The 10823-nt window shown below is 36.7% G+C and overlaps 1 protein-coding gene across 1 annotated transcript; it reads left to right on the plus strand.

The window, feature by feature from the left end:
* Window positions 1-1964: 1964 nt before the first annotated feature.
* On the plus strand, window positions 1965-2510 carry LOC132563951 (uncharacterized). The gene has a single exon (XM_060228707.1). It carries the CDS (start codon window positions 1965-1967, stop codon window positions 2508-2510), a length of 546 nt encoding a protein of 181 aa, XP_060084690.1.
* The last annotated feature ends 8313 nt before the right edge of the window (window positions 2511-10823 follow it).

A 10823-nucleotide genomic window follows, 5' to 3' on the forward strand; every position in this document is an offset into this window, starting at 1 on the left:
ATCAACTTCAAGACTTGCAAAAAAACCTGGCCAAGTCAAAATAATGAGGCATGCGAAAACAACAACTTTCGCTTACAAACGTGCCAAATTCAGTTGAGCTGAAAATAGAGAAAAAACAATGATAAGCATTAAAAACCATGCCCTTAATGTACAATTTTAGATGGTCTAGATCGCAAGAGTGCACTGTTGTTACAGTGGGGACTGCTATTGCGTGCCCTTGGGTTTTACTTACACTCCTTGGGCTATTCCATATTTTATCTGAAGTATTATGTAAATGTTATTTTTTTAAGTTAGGTTAATTAGGATAAATCCAAACATAGAAAGACTCGTCACATCGTCATGTGGCCTATTAGAGGTAGAACTTTCTATTATGTTTGGGTCTTATTTTCTTAAATGTGAAAAATTTTGAAATAAATGTTACAAATTAGCCTTTAGGGAAGAGGAAAAAATGTTAAATCCAAATTAACATAGAAAGGCTCGTCACATCGTAATGTGGCCTCATCGAGGTAGAACTTTCTAATATGTTTGGATCTTATGATTACTTATTTCTTACATGATATTTTTAATTTGATTTGCAAGTCAAAATGTAATAAGTAAAACTATGGAATATTAAGGATTCTTTTAAATTAATAATTACTATTGTAGTTGATAATTAGTTCAACAATAATAATAATTATCATTAGTTTATCATTTGATCGGGTGTATCTCTGAATGCCCACATTTTGAAAGTCCCTCAGGGCAGTTTTGTTTTGATAGTGATTCTAGTCTTTTTCTTAAATGGGTTCTCTGTGCCAACAGGTAAATTTACCTGTAAAATGATCAGTTGATAGTCTGATATATATTGTATAGTTGATAGCCTTTACCCACCTTTAATTTTATATCTATCTATATTTTTTTCTTTTTATTACATGCATTTATTTTATGTAGTAATACACAAAATGTCCAATACTTTGATAAATTTACACTTTTATTTTATTTTTGTACTTTTGTATCTGTCTTTAATACACAAAATGTTTAATTTTATGTGCATGATAATAAAGTCTACATCAGATCAGAGATGTATAAAGATTTATGTTTCTATTTGAATATTATATGTGAGTAACCATGATCCAAACTTATTTATTTTGAGCAGTTGAAAGTAATCTTAATAGTGATTAAGTATTGTTTTAATTACCTACTCTGATCACATATTCACTATCCCGTTATGAACCGTGATCACTTTCATGTATGGAAGCTGTCTCCTTGAGTATGTATTCACCATCAATAGAGGAGTGATACAACTGCTACATGAAACTTTCAGGCGAGTATCCAAGCTGGTACATGGTAGTATAAAGCCAGGCCGTTTCAAATAATTTTTCACTCAGATTTCACTTTCTTTATTGATTGCATCTGATTTTTCCCCAACACATCTTCACTTGCAGAATGGCTAATGCTCAGATTAACCTGACGTTTGTTGAAAACAGACTGGGTGGTCAGAACTTAGCACATGATGGTCACCTTTATAGGGTTAAAAACAATCGTGGTGAAAGGTAAATAAGTTATATTTTAAAAGTATTATTCATATTCAACTTTAGAAATAAACTACATTCATATATTTATTTTATATATTTATCATGTTTATTTTTTCTGTTACAGGACCTACTGGCGGTGTACCATCTCTACTTGCCCAGCCACCCTAAACACCCGGAACAGGATACTGGTAGGATTTGGACACCATCCCCACAACCACCCTGCCAACCATGCCAACATCGTCGCCAAGGAGATCATGTCCTATGTTAGGAACCGAAGCCAACGAGAAGTCAGACCAATACCATCTATATACCAGGAGGAGATAACCAAGCTGCGAGATGAGGAATGGGACGATGGGACGATGAGACAAGGGTCGTTGTGGGACGGATCCCTACTTTCAATTCAGCCAGATCAGCTCTCTACAGAGCCAGACGTAAGATGACACCAAGCTCCCCATGACCACTAATGACATCAATCTTGATGGACGATGGACTGAGACCCTGACCGGAGAGCACTTTCTGCTGATTGACGATGGAGATGAAGCCCGGATTCTTGCCTTCGCCACCTCGGGGAATATGACAGACCTTGCTGCTTCGGACAAGATATACTGTGATGGAACTTTCTACACCTGCCCGACGTTGTTTCATCAAATCTACACCATCCACGCAGAGGTTGATGGAACCATGACTCCTTTGGTTTACGCCCTACTCCCCGGAAAGAGCCAAGAGATCTACATCCGTTTCCTGAGCCTACTGAAGACAGCAATGAATGACTGCGACCTACCAATGACTCCAACTACTGCGTTTGCCGACTATGAAGTTGCCTTCCACAACGCCATGCGACATGTTTTTCCGGGAATTGTCATGAAGGGATGCTTCTTCCATTACACCCAGTGTATTTGGCGCAAGGCACAGATGACAGGACTGCAGTCAGCCTACAGGGAGAATGGAGACATTCGGAAGCTGATCCGTCGGGCAGCCATTCTTCCCCTCATTCCATAGCAGCAGGTAGAGGATGTCTGGTTTAACGCGCTGAATGATTTGGAGGATGCTGACCTGCCTATCGACGCAACCCCGTTTACCGACTACGTTGTCAACCAGTGGTTTGAGAGAGACCAGACCACATGGAATCACTATGCCACAGAGGGACCCCGCACAACTAACCATTTAAGAGTCTTGGCATGCCAAACTGAAGAAGATCCAGCATGGGCATCCTAACATCTACACACTTATCCAGACCTTCAAGGAAATTGATGCAGCAAATGAAATCAACAATGTCCAGAGAGGAGCAGGAGGAAGCCAACGACCTCGTTCCAGGAAGTACAGAAGAATTGACTCCCGCCTGGCTGGAAACATCGACATAATGGAGTATGCAGATGCTGCTTCGGACCTTATTAATCTAGGGTGATAATATTATTTATTAGGGCTTCAACTACAGACATTCGATGAATTAGTGCTGTTCATGGTTATTTTCTTTGAATTGTGTTTTTTTTAATTTTTAATTTTTTCTTTCAGACTTCTGTACATATGTCTAGTCTAATATTGATCTAGTTACTGCTTATTTTTCAGAGAATGTCTTCCTATGCTGTACAATGTAGTTACTATTTCTAACGAATGTCTTTTTTAGTGTTGCATGCATGTTAAAAATAGTAAGCTTAAAGTTACTTCATGAATTTTGTCTAATTTTAAACATTTTCATATTTTTGCTGTACAATGTATAGTTATCAGTTTTGCTTGTATGTTAAAAATAAGTTATTTCATGATTTTTGCTTAAATGTAACCATTTTTCATAATCTCATGGTTTTTGTTTTAATGTAACCATTTTTCATAATCTCGTGATTTTTGTTTAAATGTAACCATTTTTTATAAATTATACCCAAATCCAGCCAATGTCTATACTGTGTAAAACACAGGTAAATCTCAGGTAAATATACAGGTGAAAAAGACAGCTTATATGAAACAGTATATATCAAGATGGCGGCGATCTGAAGCGCACCGTCGGAGTTCGCTCAGATATTTTTCTTAGATATTCTGTTTCCAGGACATGTACCGTACCAAGAATGAACAGACTGTTTGATAACGTAAGTGCAGAAACAATACCGTTGTGGTTTTCAATTTGGTGCAATTCGTAAGGTGTCCTGAAGCTTTTTATAACGTGAGTGTTGTATTGCTATATACACTGAGGAGTCGAACTCTATGACCTAGGCCCATTGTCTGTACTGACCCTATCGCGGTAACTTCGTCACGCTCTATCAATCCTGTTTGTTTCCTTTCACGCGGTGAGCGTGTACACACGAGTCATGGCTAGTACTCCAATATCATCGGTACTCCAGGAGACGAGAGAGACTATGTTTGGTAATGATTCGACGACACAATTGAATAAGATTATTGAACTTATACAGCATATCGATACACGACTCCAACGGTTGGAGAGAGAGACTGTCCAGAACTCGCTTAGCTCACTTAGTTTGAAAGTTAAATGATTTCTGACCTGAAAGGGAAGAACGCTGAAATGGAAATGAGCTGTCAAGCAATTAGCAATATGTTTGATCAAATGAAAGTTACTACAGATAAACACTCAAAGGAATTACAATGTATGCATCATACCTTATCTATTCCGTCCAAGGCGGATGTTAAAGTGAATGAATTACAGGAATCTTTTAGTAAATTACAGGCCGAAAAGGAAGATCTTAAAAATAGTGATACAGAATTGAAATGGCGCTCTATGAAGAACAATTTAGTGTTCAGTGGTCTGCGAGAAGATGATGATAAAGATACGGAGTCTGTACTACGAGACTTCCTGAATATGGAGTTGGGAATTTCCCAAGCGGAACTTGGTAACGTTCACAGGTTTGGAAAGTTCGTGAGAGGGAAGCATAGACACATAGTTGAGAGATTCCTGTATAACCAAGAGAGGTCCGATGTTTTGAGCAATGCCAGGAAACTTAAAGGAACATCTTACTATATTAACGAACAATTCCCTCCCGAAATTGAAGAGAAGCGGAGGACGCTATACCCCAAACTTAAAGAACTGCGGCGTAAAGGTCATCGAGCTAAGCTAGTCCGGGATAGGCTGATTGTAGATGGACATCTGTATACGGACAATACTACAACAGACGAGAGTGATAGTGTTCCGAATGCGAGTGGCATATCACGCAATACGACCTTGCGTCTGACGTTTAGTGACATTACGGCATCTAACCATATGATAACACGATCAACCACACCCGGTTCTAACACATCGAGAGTAACTCCCCCAGCTAAACGCAGGAGGTTTACTTCCGGGAACTCTAGATTCAGTACGTCACATAACCCTCGACGTGGTATTAATACCTCTACACCCCGATCCCTTGAAGAAACATATGTTAAAACTGTCTAGGGATATGCGGAGGGAGAATCGCACAGATGTTCTGAAGATATTACTTTTAAAATAATATTAATGTAAACGGTCTCGTAAATAAACTGAAATGTCCAGAATTTATTGAATATGTAGAACAATACGTTATGATTTGTATCATCGAGTCTAAGACTGATAGCGCAGACTCAATTGACATTGAGGGCTACACTGTATTTAATAAACACAGAAAAACATTGTCTGTGACTAAGTCTGGTGGTATAATTGTCTATGTTAAAAATGAACATGCAAAATATATATCTCATTTAAAAACAAATGCTAGACATGTATTATGGATTAAAATGAACAGCCCTCTCCTGAACTGTGAAGGCAACGTATTGTTTGGTATAATTTACATACCCCCTGCTAATTCTATTTACTCTTCGACAGATTGTTTTGAGGATGTTGAGAATGAATTACTGACCCTCAGTGGTGATGTTAAATATATTTGCCTACTTGGATATTTTAATGGTAGAACAGCAGATTCACCTGACTTCATAGAGGTAGACGATGATAATTTTGAAAATTCAGATGTCTACAAACTTGAAAAAATCGGGGTACCTAAGATAAGAGGTTCACAGGATAAAGTTTGTAATAACTATGGTTAACATTTACTAGATATGTGTAATCATTGTAATAGTTTTATCCTAAATGGCCGAATGGGTGAAGATAAAACCTCGGTAAATTAACTTGTAGAAATACCAGTGTAGTGGATTATTGTATAGGTAATTCAGAATTGTTTAAGTTAGTAAATGAGTTTTCAATTAATGATTTCTCATCTTTATTGTCAGATGTGCACTGCCCAATACATCTATGTTTATCTAAAAAATGTAATGATTTTAGTACTAATGAGGTTTTTGGTGATAATTACTTTTTGTGGAAACCCAGAAGATGGAATGATGATGATAAAGGAACGTTTGTTGAATACATAACTGAAAGATTACCAATTATAGAAAATATACTATGTGTGATAACTGTAAATCCACATTTTATTAATGAAACTGTGAGCAAAATGTGCAAAATCTTCTTCGATGCTGCCAAACATGCTTTTGGTACAACCCTCCCCAGAAAAAAACATCAAAAATTTCAAAAACCCTGGTTCACTAAAGAATGTAAGTCTGCCAGACAGAATCATAGAAGAGCCAAAAGATTATAGAAAAGATATGGTGATATAGTCTTTAAAGAAGACTTATACAAGAAGGAACGTAATTACCGTAAAACACTTAGATCTGCTGTGTACACACAGTTAAAGCAGATAAAAACTAAATTGAATAATTTAAGATCTAAGAATCCCAAAGAATATTGGAAAATATTATATCAAGGAAGTTGTAATAATAAATTGTGTATGGCAAACATCGACGATCTATTCAATTTTTTTTAGCACATATTTCAATAATGACGTTGAAGGTGATATTAACCATTAACAAACTTCAAGAGTTATCGAACCTGAATACTAATAACTTTTTGAATGCACCGATATCATCGTCCGAAATATTGAAATGTGTTAACAAATTGAAATATAATAAGGCTGTGGGCGAAGATTTAGTTTGTAGCGAATATATAAAATCTACTGTTAATATTATGATCCCTATATATGTATACGTTTTAAATTATATATTTGATACTGGTACTATACCAGATTCTTGGCTTGTAGGCAACTTTATACCTATATACAAAAACAAAGGAGATAGGTATGATGCTAAAAATTATAGACTGATCACACTCATTAGTTGCCTAGGTAAATTATTTACTGCTATAATTAATGAACGCTTAAATTATTATTCAGAAAATATTGAACTTATACTTGAAAATCAAGAGGGATTCCGAAGGCAACACTCTACTGTCGATCATATATTTCCTAATTGAACTATCAAAACAATTTAAAAATAATATGTACTGTGCTTTTAGAGACTTCGAAAAAGCGTTCGATAGTGTTTGGAGAATAGGACAAGTTAATAACAAACGGTATAGGTGGAAAATGTTTTAACGTACTTATTAATATGTATAATGGAATTAAAGCTAGAGTAATTAAAGGTAGCTCTATTTCTAATATTTTAAACTGTAATTCTGGAGTCAGACAAGGGGAAAATCTGTCCCCATTTTTATTCTCCATCTTCTTAAGCGATTTGGAAGAGTTTCTGAAATCCCGAGATTGTAAAGGCTTGTCTAATTTGGCAGGAAATTTGGCGAGAGAGTTACAAGTTTACCTCAAGTTGTATGTTTTACTTTATGCCGATGATACCATTTTATTGGCAGACTCTGCTGACGAAATACAAAAGCAACTTAATGTTTTTTATACTTATTCAAAGCTATGGCGCCTAAAAATTAATATTGATAAGACTAAAGTAATGGTTTTTGGCAGAGGGACAGTGTCTCGGGATACACAATTCACTTATAATGGTTGTAATATAGAAATAGTGAAGCAATTCAAATATCTTGGGAGTCTATTTCACTCGTAATGGTTTTACTCAGTTCAATATCAAACAATTATATAGTAAGGGTCTAAAGGCGATGTATAGTGCTATTGCTAAATGTAGAAATCATAACCTATCTATTGACTGTAAATTAGACATTTTTGATAAAGCTATTAAACTCATCATATTATACGCTTGCGAGGTATGAGGGTTCTGTGACAAACTTTTGGAACGTCTACATTTAAACTTTTGTAAACATATTAAGTTGAAAACATCGACTCCCAACTTCATGGTCTACGGAGTAGGAGGAAGATTTCCGTTAAATATTAACATTAAAGTATGTATGATGATAGAATCATCACATAATAAATTGAGTTGCAAACTGTTTCAGATATCTAATAACTATAATACAAAATGGTCTAATTGTATAAAAAATACCTTTGAGGAATGTAATTTAGTACATATCTTTGAAAATCAAGAATTCATTAATACAAAATGGTTGAAAAGTTGTATCTTTAACACACTCAAAAATAAGTTTATATCTAATTGGAGAAACGTTTTTAATTCCCCGAAAGGGACCAATTATAGAATCTATAAGCATGATCTGATTTTAGAACAATATTTGCTCAATCTCCCTCCACGACTAGCTAAAATTTATTGTAAATTTAGAACGTGTAATGTAAAATTACCAGTCGAATGTGGCAGGAATAATATACCCAGAGAAAACAGAATTTGCAACCTATGTAATCTAAACGAAATTGGAGACGAGTTCCATTACCTATTTAATTGTAGTGACCAACAAATATTAATTAATAGAAAGAATTTTTTGTCAAGATATTATTTCGAAAGACCAAGTACATTTAAATTTAATACTCTATTTAATAATGTAGCTAATGATGAATTAATTTCGCTTGTGAAATGTATTAACATAATAAATTGTCGACTCAATTAATTACGTGTAGTAGCACCAGTACCTTAATATTGTATTGTTTTTGTATTATAATGCAGTATATGTCCTGTATATATTGTAATTTACATTCTCTACACATATATGTTTATGAGAATAAAGTCATTGTCATTGCCTTCCCATTGTTCCTTGAAACAACAGCTACCTATTGTTAAAAAAAATGTGGGCATTCAGAGAACACCCCTTTTGATCATACTTTCATTTGTAATTTTTCATGTCTATTAAAAGATTAAAAACATGTCCTGAATAAAGAGGAGAATGGACTTGCAATGAGAAGTAATAAATGTAAATATTTGTAGAAATTAATAGATTGACATTACAAAAAATATAATGTTGAACAATGTAAATTTTCACATTTCATTTGCAAAAATAAATATGGACTTGTAGAAACACGTCCCTGTCGTGAAGTCTGGAAACATACTATTAACATACGACTCAGACATACAGAAGGCCGATTGGCCGTATCCCACTGTGTTTGGGGACAGTAAGGAACTCAGGCGTAGTAACAGGGCGCGTCGCGTGCCAAAGTGGTATAATGACTATGATATGTCATAATTTCTTGGGAAAATGAATTCAGCGGACAGTTTGGAGGATATTTAAGACATTTACTGTCAATGTGAGTGTAACGATTGTAACGATATATAACGATATATATATGTGTATAAATAATGACCGCTCCCCAGTCAGCCTAAGGTAAATAATGAGCTACTCCCTGTTACCGCTAGGTGGCGTTGTTGTGTACAAGATGGCGATAACCAATATAGAGTGGACGACACAGTGAAGCTTTCTTCTTTATTTACTAACGTTAGATAACGTTACATGGTGTCAGAAGACGGGGACATGAACTGTAAGTGATTGATGTCGATGATGAAACACCGCACGGTGTAGAGATATTGTGTAATACCCCACAGTAAATGTCAATTGACCGAACGGTTACCAAGCACGTGGTGAAGACTACCGCCAAAATCAAGACTATGTTGTCCGACACTCCTGTGTTGAGGTATTTTGATCCAGGAAAACCTATCACTCTCCAATGTGATGCATCAGAGGCTGGATTAGGCGCATGTCTGATGCAGGATGATCACCCCGTCGCGTACGCGTCGCGAGCTTTGACCACAACAGAAAGAAACTATGCGCAAATAGAAAAAGAACTTTTAGCGGTAGTGTTTGGTCTGGAGAGATTTGAAACCTATGTATATGGCAAGAAAGTCCTGGTAGAGTCGGACCACAAACCTTTGGAGATAATATGCAAGAAAAGTCTGGCGAGCGCGCCTAAGAGACTTCAAAGGATGCTTCTACGCTTACAGAGATTTGAATATGAGGTAGTATACAAGCGTGGCGTGGAGATGTATATGGCAGACACACTAAGCAGAGCATATCTACCGTATCAGTCTGAAGAAAAGCAGAACAATGAACATGTGTTCACCCTTGACGAGGAAGAGATAAACATGCTACAACATCTTCCAATAAGTGAGAAACGACTATCTGCTCTACAACAGGCCACAGAATGTGACCAAGATCTCTGCCTCTTAAAGTCAGTGATCCGACGAGGATGGCCAGATAGCAAAGAACAATTGCCTAAGGCTATGCACATATATTTCCCATATCGAGAGGAAATGACTATACAGAATGGACTAGTGTTCAAAAACGACAGGGTCGTTGTACCACTGAGCCAGCGCCATGACACGATAGTGAGACTTCACTCGGGACATGTAGGACTACAGAGTACCTTACGACGTGCACGAGAAAGCGTCTATTGGCCAAACATGTTCAAGGATCTCGAAGAGTTTACAAATGCATGTGACACGTGCAACACATTTGGAAGTAAACAACACCGTGAACCAATGATCAGTCATGAGGTTCCAGCATGCCCATGGCAGAAATTGGGTTGTGATTTATTCGAGTTGAACCAGAAGAGTTATTTAATCACAGTTGATTACTACTCTGACTTCTTCGAAGTTGATCGTCTTACAACTAAGACAGGGAAAGATGTTATAAACAAGTTGAAAGCCCATATCGCGCGTCAAGGAATTCCTGATATTCTAGTGACAGATAACGGGCCACCTTTCAATAGCCGTGAGTTCGAGAACTTTACTGAGAAATATGACATAGAACATGTCACAAGCTCACCGGGATACCCACAATCAAATGGAAAATCTGAGAATGCTGTTAAAACAGCTAAGAGACTATTGGGGAAGTCGCTCCACGACTCCACAGACCCATACATAGCTCTCCTGGAGTGGAGAAACACTACTACCGAAGGGATAGGGTCATCTCCAGCTCAACGACTCCTTGGAAGACGAGCTAAAACTCTACTACCGATGTTGTCGAGGAAATTAGAGCCACAGATAGTGAAAAACACCAGAGAAAAACTCATGGAAAGAAAGGCAAAAGAAACTTTTCACTACGACAGAAAGTCTCGTAGAACAGATCTGAACAGTTTGAAACGAGGAGATACTGTACGGATCAGGCCATTACGGAATGGACAGACTAATGGATGGACAAAGGCAACGGTTGAAGGTCAGGTTGACATCAGGTCG

This window comes from Ylistrum balloti, unplaced genomic scaffold (assembly GCF_031769215.1).
Source record: "Ylistrum balloti isolate Yb309-2 unplaced genomic scaffold, AGI_CSIRO_Ybal_v1 Utg371934, whole genome shotgun sequence".
NCBI classification, from domain to species: Eukaryota; Metazoa; Mollusca; class Bivalvia; order Pectinida; family Pectinidae; genus Ylistrum; species Ylistrum balloti.

Bases quoted from the DNA above. Each gene is read 5' to 3' on its own strand.
- LOC132563951 (XM_060228707.1), top strand. From the start codon at position 1,965: ATGACCACTAATGACATCAATCTTGATGGACGATGGACTGAGACCCTG.